At 42.5% G+C, this 19,041-nt stretch overlaps 1 protein-coding gene across 2 annotated transcripts in view; it reads left to right on the top strand.

Annotated features, from left to right (window-relative positions):
- The window catches only part of LOC140187037 (rho GTPase-activating protein 18-like), a 135,446-nt gene that overhangs the window by 72,643 nt on the left and 43,762 nt on the right, over nt 1-19,041 (top strand). For both annotated transcript variants that reach the window (XM_072241924.1, XM_072241916.1), the window contains exon 2: nt 10,385-10,578. In XM_072241924.1, coding sequence (XP_072098025.1) covers nt 10,407-10,578 — 172 coding nt within the window. In that variant the 5' untranslated portion in view covers nt 10,385-10,406. The remainder of the gene's footprint in view (nt 1-10,384; nt 10,579-19,041) is intronic.

Raw genomic sequence — 19,041 nt, 5'->3', positions numbered from 1 at the left:
TGATGCTCATCTTTAATGCTGCCTTTCTTGAAGTCTTCATGTAGCCATCACTTTGCTTCTTCTGCTGGTAGTCTTTAAATACCTGCATGGTATCCTCCCATCCACACATGAATTGCCATGATGTATATTTTTTGACAGTCTGTGTATCCCCTATATATCGTCATATCCCTCTGCCTTTAACTTTCCAATGTTGCAAAATTTTAGAGTTCAGTGTTATAGCAGCTGTCATATCTGGCATTTAATTTCATGTGCTTTTGAGGATCCACAAGAGGAATCACAACTGTTCATTCTTTCTTTTCCTTCCTTGTAGAATGTTGAGCTCAGCTACTTAGTGGCATTTTGCAGCACTGACACTTCACTGCATGTCAGACAGAGATTTGAGTGTTATGCTGCCTTTTCAATTGGCCACAACCTCATTTCCTCGATGTTGCAACTACCAGTCATTCAGTACGTTTAAGGAAAGCTTTAGTTCCCTCATGCATGCAGTCATTTGCTTGTTGGTTATAGCACTTCACTGGTGCTCAGTGAAGAAGAATATTGTGGCTGCCGTCCAGCTTTTCCGCTGCCTAAGGAAAGCAACCAACATAATCAAGGACCTCTTCCGAACTGGCCATTCACTCCTCTTCCTCCTGAGAGCTCGTGCCACCAGACTCAAGGACAGCTAACACACTGTTGTCAGACTCTTGAATGGCTTCTTGTACACTAAATGATGAGCTCTTGGTTTATGAATCTACCTTGTTATAGCCCAGTTACTTTGTCTACTGCACTATACTCTCTGTGTGACACTGCTCTGCATTCAGTTTCATTTTCATACCTTGATCTACTTGTATATGGCATGAGCTGTCTGCATAGCATGCAAAACAACTTTTCACTGTATCCCATCATTTACTTAGTGTCTGTCACACTGCTGGCATTTAGAGCTTCCTTCATCATGCCAGTAGCTTCCTCTTGGTTTTCACTTCTGTCAGTCATGCAAGTCCCAGGTGGAGACTCAGGAATACCATCACTCTCAGATGTAGAAGTATTCTTCATTGCTGTTTCTGCAATAAATTTGTTTTACCTGAGTTGAACCCCTAAACCTGGAGGACCGGTGGACTACTCTTAGTCTGGCCTCTACCCTTTGACCTGTTTGGCATGGGTGACTATACCAAGAGCCAAAGCATAAGGCCCTAACTCCAGCCAACATAGCCCTCCAGGTCATTGAGCTTCCAAACCATGACGAGGTTGTGGTCCTCTGGAAGGTATTCCAGTACATGTGACAATAATAAAACAATATCAATCTACAAAATTCTATTTAATCCAAAAGAAAAGCCACTAAGGATAAGCAAAATGCAGCTTTTATAGGATTGCCACATCTTGGGAATAAATTAAAAAACAATATCTGCTAGATGTACCCATTTTATCCTAAAACAGATATTTAAGGGAGGGTTTGAACTATTGTTTCTTTTAACAGATCTTAGTCAGGATATTAGTGAGTAAATTTAAGGAGTTTTTGCAAGCAATGCAAAATGCCGTTCTGATGAGCACCTAGTGTCAGGTTCAATTTAAAATAGGAGTTCACTTTGCTTCAGTTAAATAAAGCAAAATGCAAGGGATAATTGAACAAAGCTGTGTAGTGAATGATAACATACTGTGTGTCACAAACCTGTTAGACAGCAGTCACAAATGTCTAAATTAGTATATACACCAGAAACGCAAAAGCTGTATATACTTCTCACATACACTGCTGGAGGAAATCAGCAGGTCAGGCAGCACCTATGGAAAAACCTAAACAGTTGCTGTTTTGGGCGGAGACCCTTCATCAGGATTGGAGAAAAAGTAGATGAGAAGTCAGAGTAAGAAGGTGGAGAGAGGGGACAAAGAAGTACAAGGTGATAGGTGAGGGGGAGGGTGAAGTAAAGAGCTGGGAAGTTGATTTGATTGGTGAGATAACAGGCTGGAGAAGGGGGAAATTGATAGGAGAGGATCTCTCTCTCTCTCTCTCTCTCTCTCTCCCTCCATTTAGTTGGGTGGTACCCCACTCCTCAGAAAGGAACAGCGTGTGGGTGAGTGGATTTTAAGTGAGTAGGGGGTTGCACAGGTCCAGACCCACCCTCTCGACATCCCCTCCTGGACCTAGCAGCATGGTGGGGCATAGGAGAGGATAGAAGACCATGGAAAAAAGAGAAGGGGGAGGAGCACCAGAGGGAGGTGATGGGCAGGTAAGGGGATAAGGTGAAAGATGGGAATGAGAAATAGTGAGGGGGAGGGGCAGACAATTACCAGAAATCAATGCTTATGTTACACAGACAGTATATAAGGTGTTGCTCCTCCAAATTGAGTGTAGCCTCATTGCAGCAGTAGAGGAGGCCATGGACTTAGGTTTACAGTGGTGTCATATGGGCCTAGAGATTCTTTTACTGACCACTGTTTTTATGTACATTTACTGTATGTCATTTGCACAATTTTTACTGCACATTTTGTCAGTGGTATAGACCTTGTACTTAAAGACAAGAGGATGAAGACGTACACAAATGGCTTACTTTTACCTGCCCAGCTCTTGACTCAGCCAGGGCAGCAGTATCTTTAATCAAGCTGGGTTCCTCTGAAACTGTCCATTTCAATCCCAGGAGGAGTGACTGGTTTATCCTTGGTGTCCAAATCTGTAGGGAAGATATCATGTCAATATGATGGCTGGCCCCATTATCTTACCCCTGGCATCCAAGAGAAAATCTGTCTCAAAGAAGCACAGCTTGAGCCATGTTGGGAACTTCTGGTTTAAGAGTTTGCATGATAGTAAAAAGTTCATACTTTGTTTAATGGGTGGCTAATATCTGAAGGACTAGTTGGTGAATTTGCCACAAACGTTGTATGCTATGGAACATTACCCTCCAGCCTTGCATCAAATTACATTGTTTTTTTTTATGCAGTATGTTTCAATGCATGCATTCACCTCAAAAAGAAATTTCATCTCTGCTTTTAATGATGATGCCAGCTATAATTAATGTGTTTTTCATGATTTCTTGCATCCCTACGGAAATGGACAAAATTTGAACAAATGAATTTCATTACAGACAAACTTGAAGTTACCCACTTCATTATGCTTATTGTATTTTTATGCTGAATCAGATCCAGATTAACAACCATTTCATTCTCTTTTACACTCCTGCACTGAAGAATGACAAAAGACAATGTTGAATCTTGTATCTTGGACCTAATAATGGAATTTCTGAATTAGTGAAAAGCTGAAGGGACTTGTGGCCCAAATAAACTTCTGAGTTCATGTACAGTACATACTGTAGACCATTAAGTGTCATTAACAGGGACAGAATATAATTGAGTTATAAAAAGGGAGGGGAGATTTCACATTTCAGTGGGAGACCAAGGTTTGCCAATACTGAACATCTCCAAGTATATACTATGTTTTAGGTAGAATATAATGCATGTGGAGAAAATGTTGTGTACTTTGCAAACGCCAGTCCATGCTTTTCTATGTCATGCAAGTGATAACAATTGCTGCAGATCTGACAGAGGTGTCCAAATGATTTTGTTAAGAATATGGCAGACGATGGACCCATCATACTTCAACAGTGTAAACAAGCTACTTGAGGAGGTCAGTGTGCTGGGCAGCATCTGAGGAGGCAAAGGCATAGTCGAGACCCTGCATCAGGACGGGGTCTCAGCCTGAATCATTGATGATCCGTTTGCCTCTACAGATGCTGCCTGACCAATGTTCCATTTAAGTTGTGTGCTTGTGCACGTGCATACGTCCTTTGCTACTAGCGCACAAGGGATTGAAACTGTGCACAAAAGTTGTCACCCTCTACCTCATTTGCATGTTAAGTATACTTCACAATCATACACAATCATGTTTCCTTTTCTGGTTTCTGATGCGAATGGTGTTGACAGTGTGGAGTTTGCGATATTTATCTGCAGATTTTAGAGCTGGATTATTTATACTGTTTTTATTGCAGAATTTATTCAGTGCAACATGTTGTCACTGGGCAAAAAATTGCACAGCACAAGATTTTTGTGCACACTGGTCATTACAAATTCGAGGGAACATTGTGTCAGACCCTCGGAATAGATCCCTCAGCTTGTTGCTCGCTTCAAATTGCCTGCAGTGTCTTGTGTCTCTGCTGTATAAGCACCAATTTCCAACACCCATTCCTCATTTTTCCGGAAATCCTTGGTGCTACAAGTTTTGTGGCCACCTTGTGGGGCACAGTAAAGGCAAATACTGGCTCCATATAGCTGTGTCCTAACGGCTGAGATGGTCAACAGCATCATTTGCATCTTGCACGGGTCTGTCCATTACCTAACCTGCAGCTATGCAGTGTAGACACCACTATCTGGCTATTCCAGCAGTGTGACTTTCTGAAAGTTGATAAAGCTGTGCTTTGATTTGGGCTTCTACATCCATTCTCCAGACACCATTATTCCTCACAGCACTTCTCTACAATTTGCTGCAAGTTGTGCAGCAATAAGTGATTAAGTATTGGTAATTCTATTTATGGTTGGTGATGAAAGAGTACAGGCTTTCAGTGGAGGCCTACATGCATTTACTAGAATAGTATGTCATTCAAGTGGACACTTCATCTGCGGTTGAAGATGTCATTGCAGAAACTTGCAGCAACATGCCACTCGTGTAGGAATTCAATTCCTCCAGTCATTTGACAGTGACACATTACACAAATGAGAGGTTGCAAACACCTATCACATCCTTTGCTTCATGTCCAGAAATATCCTGCTGCTCGGCAGCTTCTATGGTGCAGCTTTGAATGCCCAACTGAGAAGTCCATCTGGTGTTTATTGTGTTCTCTGATAGAGATTTGCCATTTGCCTGAAAGTGTTTATGCTTCCATTACTGACTCCAGCATTTAGATTAATGTGAGATTAATAATTCGAAATTTTAAATCCACAGCTGTGGGCTTCAAACTTATGTCTTTGAATTAATAGCCCAGCACTCTGGCTATCAGTCTAATAATGCTATCACACTATTGGTACATGCTGGAAACTTGAGCACAACAATCTGGAATGACATTCTGTTGCTGCAGGTGTTCCCACCCTGGGGTCTACAGACCTCTTGCTTAATGCTATTGGTCCATGGCATAAAAAAGGTTGGGAACCCCTGTGTTACTGAGTGAATGATGAATTGTCATACAATTTCTTTTTGGGATAAAATATTAAACTGGGCCATATCTGCTCTTTTGGGCAGACACTAAAGTTTCCATGGTCTTATTTAGAAGAAGACAGGAATCTACTCTGTTATCGAAGCCCACATCTCTTTAGCAGTCAATATTCACTAAACCAAGTTACATGGGCAGCAACCATAATATTATTTGTGGATGCTTGCCGTATGTGATATCTGGCCAAGATTTCCTGCACTAAAAAATAACTGAAGCCTAAAGTGATATTTAATTGGGGAAAATCTGTTTTGGGATGACCCAAGGTGGGGAAAGCTGCTGTGTGAAGTATTTTTTAATGATTTAGTCATTATTACTAATGGTAGAACAATGTTTGAAGGGAGCAGGATGCCTTATTAGTTTCAAACTTCAACAAAGCCTTGGAACTCATCTCTTGGACAATATGCTTTGAGTAACATATGACCAATTTCTCAAATGCCGTGTTATTACACACTTGGTAATCTTCCAATTTTGTGTAGATTTGAGGTCACTCAATGATACTTAGTGATCATTGGTACTGCCACTGGGCACCACAGATGTGATGCTAATTGATACTAAATTGTTGCGAACATATCAGCTTTGGGGAAAGGTTTTGATTTGTCATTGAGCCAACTGCTACTAAGTATCCATGATATGGCAATGTCCCTTAGTTTTTATCCTGGAGCCTGTTTCTGCTTTCCCTGCTTTCTGATCCTTGATCCTGCTTTCCCACGGATTTCAGAAAAGCCAGGCATATCAATGCCAAGCCATAGCTGTCAGACAAAAATAAGTTCATCCACATGATCTTTATTAGTTGATGTTTGGACCAAACCAAACTAGTTTGATTGGATTCATCTTTACATAGGCACAGATATTCAGAGATGCTCCAACTACTTTTCAGTTTTTGTCGGGGATGTTGTTATGTTTTGTTATTACTTGATATAAAGTGAAAAATATTTTAAAAGCAAACCTAGTCTGCAATGTGCATAATGCTGTTCCTTTCATTGTGTGAGTGAATACTCCATGTAGTAAGTTGCAAATCTCTGACTTGTTCAAATGCTGTGCAAGTGATGATGATTAGGACAAAGTTTTATTATATTTTCACTGGCCTGCTACGTTCACCAGCATTTTTTGTGTGTGTTGCTTGAATTTCCAGTATCTGCAGATTTCCTCGTGTTTGCATTATATTTTCAGTACTGTTTTATAAATGTTTAATTTGTACTGCAAAAAAAACTTCCAGTTAAAAACACTAACAGCCTCTCATGAGTTGGGATAGTGTATACATTTAAAAAAAATAAGTATTGTTTATAATGAGGACAAAGTCACTGGAAAGACACTGAAGCTAGTGGATACAGAAGTGTTTTATTCAACAAAATGAGACACTCTTAGGGTAAGAGGCCTACTCAACCCAATATTACATGACATTTTATATGCTAAAAGATCAAAGGTAACAGCAATACAATTCCATACTTACAATGCTTCCTTTGAATTACACGTGTTTTTCATACACCTCCTTCTTCACACCCACACTCCAAACGCCCAAAATGAATGTTAATCAGCATTGTCTGATTTTCAATTAACTATTGTGCCCACAGCTTCAGGAAGACGATTGTTCAGGACTGCATCTTAAATTTAATCTACAATCTACTTTCATGTTTGGTGAAAGGCTGTTGTTAAACATAATATTTGTTGTATACCCTAACTCCAGACGACACCCTAACAGTGTAATCGGGATTTTTTTAACAAAATCGAATTTGAAGATTTTTTTTTTATCTGCCATCAATAATGCAATATTTTAAGACAATTATTTACAAGGTTTTTAGAATTTTTTTTACCTTGTTGCTGGTTTGACCTTTAGAACTGGATTTTTTTTTAGAATTGCCATTATTGAGCTCAATAACCTCTTATTGATTGTGCAATAAGAATTTTTTAAAAAGTGCTTAATGTAGGACATAGAAATTGAGGGGATAAATTGGACAAGCTAGATTTACGAGATTGATTAAAGTAGCTTGTTTGTGGGCAAAGTGAGAGCAATTAAAGACATATTAGAATAGGAGCCTGGAGGAAGAGTGTAGTTGAAGGAGAAAGGGGAAGAGTGCCTTAGGGGGCAAGTGTTTGGAAAGTTAATTGAACAATTACTATGGAATCCATTGCTAATGAAGCTGAAGGATGGCAGAATCAATTTATACATTTTCATTTAGCTGGATTGCGCTGTTGATCTCTCCATAGGTCCTTAAGTGGGGAATAGTTGTTGAGTTTCTCTTTCTCCTTTCTGCTTCCAGCAAGCAGATCCAATTGCTTTGCACCATATATTAATACTGGCAAGTAGCTGTAATTAGTCTGTTCACAGGTACAGTATGTCACAGATTAAAATGCATTGCGCAGTAACTTTTTGATGTGAGGACATCTCAGAATCAGAATCAGGTCTAATCTCACTACATATATCGTGAAATTTGTTAACTAAGGTTGTCATAGCCGGGGGTTGTAGTGCGGATAAGCTCCCACTACCTCTTGGCCTTCACGTGTGGCTTCTAGGTCCAGCAGAACTGTTTCTACTGACGAGAGAAGGGGCAAAGGTGGACCACTGGCGCCTGAAAACCAGTTGCTTTGGGCAGGTGGGGCTTGTCAGCCTTGGATGGCAGCCCGCCCAGGAGAAGAACAACTGATTTTAAACCTCCGCTGCCTTGCGGCCATACCCACCCATGGAAAAGGCTTCAGAAGTAAACCCCGGGGAAGAAATCTGGAGCTGGGATTCCTAAGGCAGTTTGATGTTGTTTACAACTTCACTCTGGCAACCTGTGCAACGACACTGGGGCCAAGCTGTATCAGTGCTTGCCCTTCCCTTGGACTACATCAGTGATGTGGAGAGGGGGAACCCACTGCATGGGCAACAGCCGGTTCTTCAAATCTTCTCGCCCACAGTCCACCAAAGGCACAAACCCATGATCCCCTGGGATCGATGGCTGCCTACTATTATATATGTGTGTGTGTGTGTGTGTGTGTGTGTGTGTGTGTGTGTGTGTGTATGTGTATATATATATATATATATATATATATAATATATACACACACACACACATATATAAAGTTTTTATATAGTAGTAGTAGGTAGTGTTCATGGGTCAATGTCCATTTAGAAATCAGATGGCGGGGGGGGAAATGCCATCTATACCCGTCATAATTTTGTATACCTCTATCAAATCTCCTCTCAATCTTCAACGTTCCAAGGAATAAAAGCCCTAACCTATTCAAACTTGAGAAAATACGCTGTTGCTGGAAATCCAAAGCAACACACGAAATACTGGAGGAACTTAGCAGGTGAGGCAACATCTATGGAAAAGAGTCAACAGTCGATGTTTTGGTCGAAGACCCTTCATCAGGACTGAAGAAAAGTTTCGGCCTGAAACATCAACTGTTTACTCTTTTTCATAGATGCTGCCTGGCCTGCTGAGTTCCTGCAGCATTTTGTGTGTGTTCCCTAACATATTCAATCTTTCCGTATAACTCAGGTCCTCCAGACCCAGCAACATCCTTGTAAGTTTTCTCTGTACTCTTTCTCACTGTTGGAACATGTTTTTGCATATCCCCTTCTCTTCACCTCATTAAGTAGTTGGACTTGGCCACATGATGATTGATTGTTGGAAACACGAGATTGCAGATGCTGGAATCTGGGACAACAGACATCCTTCTGGAGGAACTTGTGTCAAGCAACTTCTTGGGAGGGGGTGAGAAAGGTGTGGAGAAGGAATTGTCAACGTTTTGGATCAATACTCTGCATCCTACATTTCTGAATGCCTTGTTTTCATTTTGGAGTGACTATAATGCCTCTATTTTGAGCCCTTGTTCAATATTCATATTTGGCATTTAAAGTTTCCAAGTTTTTTAGATGGGTGTCATGAAACGTCATAAAAACCCATTGTGACATTGTACTCCTTGTTGTATGTGATTTGTTGCTCCTTGCTATGTTTATTTCGAATGTTCAAAAATACCTTCAGTTATTTTGAAAATAAAATAATTGTTTCATATCTTTGGCTCAATGTTCAGAGGGTGTATGAAACAATTTTGTTCACATGGCACTTAATTTTGGTACTTGATTCCCCTTAAGGATTGTTTTGCTTGGATTTGGAGTTGTGTTGTGGGGTGGATTGCAGTAAATATAGTCATGGAACAAGGAAACAAAACATTCAGCCTGTTGAGTTTGCACTAGCCATCCATCACCCATTTATTTACACTAATTGTACTCTGGTCGCATTTTATTCCCTCATCTTCCTATCAACACATCCCAGATTCCATCGCGCATCTACACCCTAAGAAAATTTTCATTAGTCAATGAATCTATTAACCTACATGTCTTTGGGATGTCTGAGGGAACTGGAACACTCCGAAGAAATCCACAAGGCCACAGAGAGAATATACAAACTTTACAGAGCCAGTATGGGAAATCAGGCATGGACTTGGTTTGTTGTCACTGTGACGTAGGATCTCAGCTGGATGTACTGCCATCACCATTTTGCTACTTGGTAGTCTGCTACAATGTCAAAGTACCAGAGTATTGTACATGACAGCTGGATTTTATTTGGCATTACAGCATGGAGTAGACCCTTCCAGCCTCAAGCCACATTGCCCCAGCAACCCCACAACCTCAATTAGCCCTAACTTAATCAAGGGACAATTTGCAATGACTATTTAACCTACTGCGTACGTCTTTAGGCTGTGGGAGGAAACTGGAGCACCCGGGGAATACCCTTGCATTCCACAGGGAGGATGTATAGAGACTCATTGCAGTGCTGGAAGTGAATTCTGAACTCCAACACCCGGAGCTGTGATAGTGTCACACTAATCGCTACGCTCCTGAGGCATCTATGCTATTTCAATTTTCAATAATCATGGTAGTATTTTTTTCCTGGGAGAAGTATTGCTCACTGAAAGTTGGTTGCATTAGTTGCTTGATGAAACTGAACTCTTGACTAAGCATTTCATTCAAGGAGCCTGACTCACAACTGAAAACGTTAGCTGACCTTCACTCCACATTAACATCTTGGTTCAGTGAATGTTAATATACAGTTTAATTAGCTGCTTTAATTTCCTAAACAGTCATGACAACACTTTTTTAAATGTCACCAACTCATCAAACAGAATGAATAGTTAAGTTAATAGACATTTGTTGAGACAAAGCTGGTAATTATGTTTCTGTAAGTGTGTCTGTCTGAGTCATGATTTTATGTTTTTGTGATCAACAGGAGTGAGTCAAGTCCTTCAATTATGAGCCACTTTCAAGTACACCATTGCCAAGAGCAGCTGTCTTCTGACTGCTCCAGTTCCCAGGATTCACTGGACAACCAGTCACTGGATGACTTCTGGACAGAGGTGGAGAACATTAAGGAGAGTTGTGAGACAGAGGTGGATGAAAACAGTGACGTGAAAACATCAGATGGTATGTTTTATGATATAGTTGGGATCACAGAGACATGGCTCCAGGATGACCAGGGATGGGAGCTCAACGTTCAGGGATATTCAATATTCAGGAGGGATAGACATGAAGGAAGGGGAGGTGGGGTGGCGTTGCTGGTTAACGAAGAGATTAATACAATAGAAAGGAAGGACATAAGCCGGGAAGATGTGGAATCGATATGGGTAGAGCTGCATAACACTAAGGGGCAGAAGACGCTGGTGGAGTTGTGTACAGGCCACCTAACAGTAGTAGTGAGGTCGGAGATGGTATTAAACAGGAAATTAGAAATGTGTGCAATAAAGGAACAGCAGTTATAATGGGTGACTTCAATCTACATGTAGATTGGGTGAACCAAATTGGTAAAGGTGCTGAGGAAGAGGATTTCTTGGAATGTATGCGGGATGGTTTTTTGAACCAACATGTCGAGGAACCAACTAGAGAGCAGGCTATTCTGGACTGGGTTTTGAGCAATGAGGAAGGGTTAATTAGCAATCTTGTTGTGAGAGACCCCTTGGGTAAGAGTGACCATAATATGGTGGAATTCTTCATTAAGATGGAGAGTGACATAGTTAATTCAGAAACAAAGGTTCTGAACTTAAAGAGGGGTAACTTTGAAGGTATGAGACGTGAATTAGCTAAGATAGACTGGCAAATGACACTTAAAGGATTGACGGTGGATATGCAATGGCAAGCATTTAAAGGTTGCATGGATGAACTACAACAATTGTTCATCCCAGTTTGGCAAAAGAATAAATCAAGGAAGGTAATGCACCCGTGGCTGACAAGAGAAATTAGGGATAGTATCAATTCCAAAGAAGAAGCATACAAATTAGCCAGAGAACGTGGCTCACCTGAGGACTGGGAGAAATTCAGAGTTCAGCAGAGGAGGACAAAGGGCTTAATTAGGAAGGGGAAAAAAGATTATGAGAGAAAACTGGCAGGAAACATAAAAACGGACTGTAAAAGCTTTTATAGATATGTAAAAAGGAAAAGACTGGTAAAGACAAATGTAGGTCCCCTGCAGACAGAAACAGGTGAATTGATTATGGGGAGCAAGGACATGGCAGACCAATTGAATAATTACTTTGGTTCTGTCTTCACTAAGGAGGACATAAATAATCTTCCAGAAATAGTAGGGGACAGAGGGTCCAGTGAGATGGAGGAACTGAGCGAAATACTTGTTAGTAGGGAAGTGGTGTTAGGTAAATTGAAGGGATTGAAGGCAGATAAATCCCTAGGCCAGATGGTCTGCATCCCAGGGTGCTTAAGGAAGTAGCCCAAGAAATAGTGGATGCATTAGTGATAATTTTTCAAAACTTGTTAGATTCTGGACTAGTTCCGGAGGATTGGAGGGTGGCTAATGTAACTCCACTTTTTAAAAAAGGAGGGAGAGAGAAACCGGGGAATTATAGACCGGTTAGCCTAACGTCGGTGGTGGGGAAACTGCTGGAGTCAGTTATCAAGGATGTGATAACAGCACATTTGGACAGTGGTGAAATGATCGGACAAAGTCAGCATGGATTTGTGAAAGGAAAATCATGTCTGACGAATCTCATAGAATTTTTTGAGGATGTAACTAGTAGAGTGGATAGGGGAGAACCAGTGGATGTGGTATATTTGGATTTTCAGAAGGCTTTTGACAAGGTCCCACACAGGAGATTAGTGTGCAAACTTAAAGCACACGGTATTGGGGGTAAGGTATTGGTGTGGGTGGAGAGTTGGTTAGCAGACAGGAAGCAAAGAGTGGGAATAAACGGGACCTTTTCAGAATGGCAGGCAGTGACTAGTGAGGTACCGCAAGGCTCAGTGCTGGGACCCCAGTTGTTTACAATATATATTAATGACTTGGATGAGGGAATTAAATGCAGCATCTCCAAGTTTGCGGATGACACGAAGCTGGGTGGCAGTGTTAGCTGTGAGGAGGATGCTAAGAGGATGCAGGGTGACTTGGATAGGTTGGGTGAGTGGGCAAATTCATGGCAGATGCAATTTAATGTGGATAAATGTGAAGTTATCCACTTTGGTGGCAAAAATAGGAAAACAGATTATTATCTGAATGTTGGCGATTAGGAAAAGAGGAGGTGCAACGAGACCTGGGTGTCATTATACACCAGTCATTGAAAGTGGGCATGCAGGTACAGCAGGCGGTGAAAAAGGCGAATGGTATGCTGGCATTTATAGCGAGAGGATTCGAGTACAGGAGCAGGGAGGTACTACTGCAGTTGTACAAGGCCTTGGTGAGACCACACCTGGAGTATTGTGTGCAGTTTTGGTCCCCTAATCTGAAGAAAGACATCCTTGCCATAGAGGGAGTACAAAGAAGGTTCACCAGATTGATTCCTGGGATGGCAGGACTTTCATATGAAGAAAGACTGGATGAACTGGGCTTGTACTCGTTGGAATTTAGAAGATTGAGGGGGGATCTGATTGAAATGTATAAGATCCTAAAGGGATTGGACAGGCTAGATGCAGGAAGATTGTTCCCGATGTTGGGGAAGTCCAGAACGAGGGGTCACAGTTTGAGGATAGAGGGGAAGCCTTTTAGGACCGAGATTAGGAAAAACTTCTTCACACAGAGAGTGGTGAATCTGTGGAATTCTCTGCCACAGGAAACAGTTGAGGCCAGTTCATTAGCTATATTTAAGAGGGAGTTAGATATGGCCCTTGTGGCTACGGGGGTCAGGGGGTATGGAGGGAAGGCTGGGGCGGTGTTCTGAGTTGGATGATCAGCCATGATCATAATAAATGGCGGTGCAGGCTCGAAGGGCCGAATGGCCTACTCCACCTATTTTCTATGTTTCTATGTTTTAAGACCATTGTGAACCAGAATAGATATATAGTACACAAAATGGGACTAGGTTAGTTGGGCCTTAAAGCTCTCTGCTTCTTTCTGGACAATAGACGGAAACAGTCCCCTTCCATCATCGCTCTCCTCCATCTGGTGGAACTGGTCCACACCAAGAACAATTTCCCTTCAGCTCCTCCCACTTCCTTCAAACCAAAGTGGAATTAAAATGGGTGGCCACTGGAAGATCCTGCTTTTTCTGGTAGAGTGTAGGTGCTCAGCGAAGTGGTCTCTCAATCTACGTTGGATCTCACCAATACACAAGAGGCCACACTGGGAGCACCTGAAACAATGGATTACACCAACAGATTCACAGGTGAAGGGTCGCCTCACCTGGAAGGACTGTTTGGGGCCCTGAATGGGTAGAGAGGAAGGAGGTGTGGCATTTGTTCTGCTTGCAAGGATAAGTGCGAGGAGGGTGATCAGTGGGGAGGGATGAATCGACAAGGGAGTTGTGTAGGGAGCAAACCCTGCAGAATGCAGAAAGTGGCGTGGAGGGAAAAATGTGCTTAGTAGTGAGATCCCGTTGGAGATGACGGACATTATGGAGAATTATGTGTTGGACGCGGAGGCCTGTGGGGTGGTAGATGAGAACAACCTTGTCCCTGGTGGGGTGGCGGGAGGATGGGGTGAGGGCAGACATGTACGAAATGGAAGAGATGCATATGAGGGCAGTGTTGATGGTGGAGGAAGGGAAGCCCCTTTCTTTAAAGAAGGAGGACATCTCCTTCATTATGGAATAGAAAGCCTCATCCTAAGAACAGATGTGGCAGAGATGGAGGAATTGAGAGAAGGGGATGGTATTTTTACAAGTAACAGTGTGGGAAGAGGTATAGTCCAGGTAGCTGTGAGAGTCAGTGGGTTTAGAACATAGAACATGGAATAGTACAGCATAGCACAGGCCCTTCAGCCCACAATGTTGTGCTGACCCTCAAACCCTGCCTGCCATATAAGCCCCCATCTTAAATTCCTCCATATACCTGTCTAGTAGTCTCTTGAACTTCACCAGTGTATCTGCCTCCACCACTGACTCAGGCAGTGCATTCCACACACCAACCACTCTCTGAGTAAAAAACCTTCCTCTAATATCCCCCTTGAACTTCACACCCCTTACCTTAAAGCCATGTCCTCTTGTATTGAGCAGTGGTGCCCTGGGGAAGAGGTGCTGGCTATCCACTCTATCTATTCCTCTTAATATCTTGTATACCTCTATCATGTCTCCTCTCATCCTCCTCCTCTCCAAAGAGTAAAGCCCTAGCTCCCTTAATCTCTGATCATAATGCATACTCTCCAAACCAGGCAGCATCCCGGTAAATCTCCTCTGTACCCTTTCCAATGCTCCCACATCCTTCCTATAGAGAGGCGACCAGAACTGGACACAGTACTCCAAATGTGGCCTAACCAGAGTTTTATAGAGTTGCATCATTACATCGCGACTCTTAAACTCTATCCCTCGACTTATGAAAGCTAACACCCCATAAGCTTTCTTAACTATCCTATTTACCTATGAGGCAACTTTCAGGGATCTGTGGACATGTACCCTCAGATCCCTCTGCTCCTCCATACTACCAAGTATCCTGCCATTTACTTTGTACTCTGCCTTGGAGTTTGTCCTTCCAAAGTGTACCACCTCACACTTCTCCGGGTTGAACTCCATCTGTCATTTCTCAGCCCACTTCTGCATCCTATCAATGTCTCTCTGCAATCTTTGACAATCCTCTACACTATCTACAACACCAACAACCTTTGTGTTGTCTGAAAACTTGCCAACCCACCCTTCTACCCCCAGATCCAGGTCGTTAATAAAAATCAGGAAAAGTAGAGGTCCCAGAACAGATCCTTGTGGGACACCACTAGTCAGAATCCTCCAATCTGAATGTACTCCCTCCACCATGACCTTCTGCCTTCTGCAGGCAAGCCAATTCTGAATCCACCTGGCCAAACTTCCCTGGATCCCATGCCTTCTGATTTTCTGAATAAGCCTACCATGTGGAACCTTGTCAAATGCCTTACTAAAATCCATATAGATCACATCCACTGCACTACCCTCATCTATATGCCTGGTCACCTCCTCGCAGAACTCTATCAGGCTTGTTAGACACAATCTGCCCTTCACAAAGCCATGCTGACTGTCCCTGATCAGACCATGATTCTCTAAATGCCCAGTGATCCTATCTCTAAGAATCTTTTCCAACAGCTTTCCCACCACAGATGTAAGGCTCACTGGTCTATAATCACCCGGACTATCCCTACTACCTTTTTTGAACAAGGGGACAACATTTGCCTCCCTCCAATCCTCTGGTAACATTCCCGTGGACAACGAAGACATAAAGATCCTAGCCAGAGGCTCAGCAATCTCTTCCCTTGCCTCGTGGAGCAGCCCTTGGAATATTCCGTCAGGCTCTGGAGACTTATCTGTCCCAATGTATTTTAACAACTCCAACACCTCCTCTCCCTTAACATCAACATGCTCCAGAACATCAACCTCACTGATATTGTCCTTACCATCATCAAGTTCCCTCTCATTGGTGAATACCAAAGAGAAGTATTCATTGAGGACGTCGCTCACTTCCACAGCCTCCAGGATAGTCATCAGTGGATAAGATGTCTCCAGAGACAGAAAGATCGAGAAAGGGGAGGTAGTGGTCAGAAATGGACCAGGGAAGTTTGAGGGCAGGGTGAAAGTTGGAAGCAAAGTTGATAAAGTCGACGAACCTGAGTGGATGCAGGAAGCAGCACCAATGCAGTCGTCGACATAGCATAGGAAAAGAGGGGCAGTGATACCAGTGTAGGCTTGGAGCATAGACTGTTCCATGTAGCCGACAAAAAGGCAGGCATAGCTGGGACCCATGCGAGTACCCATGGCTACACTTTTGTTTGAAGGAAGTGGGAGGAGCCAAAGGAGAAATTACTGAGTGAGGACAAGTTCTACTAGACAGAGGAGAGTGGCGGTAGAGGGGAACTGGTTGGGTCTGCTGTCCAAAAAGAAACAGAGTTTTGAGGCCTTCCTAGTGGTGGACGGAGGTGCTCGGACCAGGGAACTTGAAATCATTAAAAAGATCAAGAGTGTGTGAAGTGTCATGGATGTAGGTGGGAAAGGACTGAACCGGGGGGATAAAACTGAGTCAAGGTATGCAGATATTAATTCACTGGGGCAGGAATGAACTGAAGCAATGGGTCTTCGTGGACAGGCAGGTTTGTGGATCTTGGGTAGGAGATAGAAACGGGAGGTGCAGGGTGAGGGAGCTATGAGGTTGGTTGCAGTGGATGGGAGATCCCCAGCGTTAATAAGATCATTGCTGGTGTGGGAAACAATGGCCTGGTGCTCCTTAGTGGGATCCTGTTTGAGGGGTAAATGAGAGGAGGTGCCTGACAGTTGTCGCTGGGCCTCAGCAAGGTAGAGGTCCATCAGTTAGTTTGATTTTGACTTTCCAGTGTGTCATGCCAAACGTCATAGTTGGGTGGTCCCTCCTCAATATAGTACACCATAGGAAACAGTGGTAAAGGCTAAGATGCTGGTGAAGAGGACCTTCCTAAGAAACAGCTAGGTTCTGAACATGGAAACAAGCAAAACATTCAAAAAATAAATTGAGTTTCTGCCTTAGAGTTGTGCATTCCTTTAGAGAATAAGGTTCTCGAGAATTCTAGAGAGTTAAGGTGTTTCAGGGTTGATGGAGGGGATATCTTGTTACAAACATGAATAGTACAGCAAATCAAGATGGGAATTTTAATTTCCATTGGCGGATGGGAAGTTTATTTGATGGACTGGTTTGCCAAAGCAGGGAGCTGGGGTAAGATATTTTAATAACGTTCCAAAGTCATGAGTACATTAAATGAAGTATGGTTATGTAAATTTCCTTTTGCTATGATATAATGTCTATCCCATAACGTGTAGTCAAGACCCAATCTTGATATAATCTTCAGGTGGTGATTTTCAGACTTTAGATCATATGTTGAAGTAATGCTTAGCTGTGAAGACAGCCAAAGTTAGGAGGCTCAACCAGATAGTGGATCTTCTTTGAACAAGGTTATGAAGTATAGATGGCTGGTGTTTAAGAACTTCAGTTTATTTGTGAGCATAGTAGGTGGCTGAAGTATTTTTCAAGAGGGATAATGTTATATCCATAACATTATATTATGTTGTGGATAAAATATAATAACTTGGGAATATGTATATTTTGTATAGGAATAGAGTGAGGTGGAGGATAAATTTGTGGCTGAGGGATTGGAGCAGGGGGCAGGGATTCAGATTTCTGGATCATTGGGACCACTTTTGGGGCTGGTGTGACCTGTACAAAAAGGACGGGTTGCACTTGAATCCAAGGGGGGCCAATATTGTGGCAGGGAGGTTTGCTAAGGCTACTGGGGAAAGTTGAAACTAGAATTGCTGGGGGGTCGGGGGTGGGAACCTAACTGAAGAGACGGAGGAAGGGGCAGTTGGCTCACAAATGGAGAAAGCTTGTCAGCAGTGTGAGAGAGAGGGTAAGCAGAATGGTTTGAGATGTGTCTTTCAATGCAAGAAGCATCATGAACAAAGCGGATGAGCTTAGAGCATGGATCAGTACTTGGGGCTATGATGTTGTGGCCATTACAGAGACTTGGATGGCTCAGGGGTAGGAATGGTTACTTAGAGTACTAGGCTTTAGATGTTTCAGAAAAGACAGAGAGGGAGGCAAAAGAGATGTGTGCGTAGCCCAGTTGATCAGAGAGTGTCATGACTGCAGAAAAGGAGGAAGTCATTAAGGGATTGTCTACTGAATCTCTGTGGGTGGAAGTTTGGAACAGGAAGGGGTCAATAACTCTACTGGGTGTTTTTTATAGTCCACCCAATAGTAACAGGGACATCAAGGAACAGATAGGGAGACAAATTCTGGAAAGATGTAATAATAACAGGGTTGTCATGGTGGAAGATTTTAATTTCCCAAATATTGATTGGCATCTCTCTAGAGCAAAGGGTTTAGATGGGGTGGAGTTTGTTAGGTGTGTTCAGGAAGGTTTCCTGACACAATATGTAGATAAGCCTACAAGAGGAGAGGCTGCACTTGATCTGGTATTGGGAAATGAAGCTGGTCAGGTGTCAGATCTCTCAGTGGGAGAGCATTTTGGAGATAGTGATCACAATTCTATCTCCTTTACCATAGCATTGGAGAGGGATAGGAACAGATAAGTTAGGAAAGCATTTAATTGGAGTAAGGGAAATATGAAGCTATTAGGCAGGAACTTGGCAGCATTAATTGTGAACTTATGTTCTCAGGGAAATGTACAGCAGAAATGTGGTAAATGTTCGGGGGATATTTGTGTGGCGTTCTGCATAGGTACATTCCGATACGTAGGGTACAGGAACCATACGGTACAAAGGTTGTTGAAAATCTAATTAAGAAAAGAAAGCTGATGAAAGTTTCAAAAAAACTAGGTAATTATATGAATCTAGAAGATTATAAGTCTAGCAGGAAGGAGCTTAAGAATGAAATTAGGAGAGACAGAAGGGGCCATGAGAAGGCCTTGGCGAGCAGGATTAAGGAAAACTCCAAGGCATTCTACAAGTATGTGAAGAGCAAGAGGATAAGATGTGAGAGAATAGGACCAATCAAGTGTGACAG

This window comes from Mobula birostris, chromosome 2 (genome assembly GCF_030028105.1).
Source record: "Mobula birostris isolate sMobBir1 chromosome 2, sMobBir1.hap1, whole genome shotgun sequence".
NCBI lineage: Eukaryota > Metazoa > Chordata > Chondrichthyes > Myliobatiformes > Myliobatidae > Mobula > Mobula birostris.
Note: the sequence above shows the minus strand (reverse complement) of the source record. Positions and strands in the feature narration are given on the sequence as shown.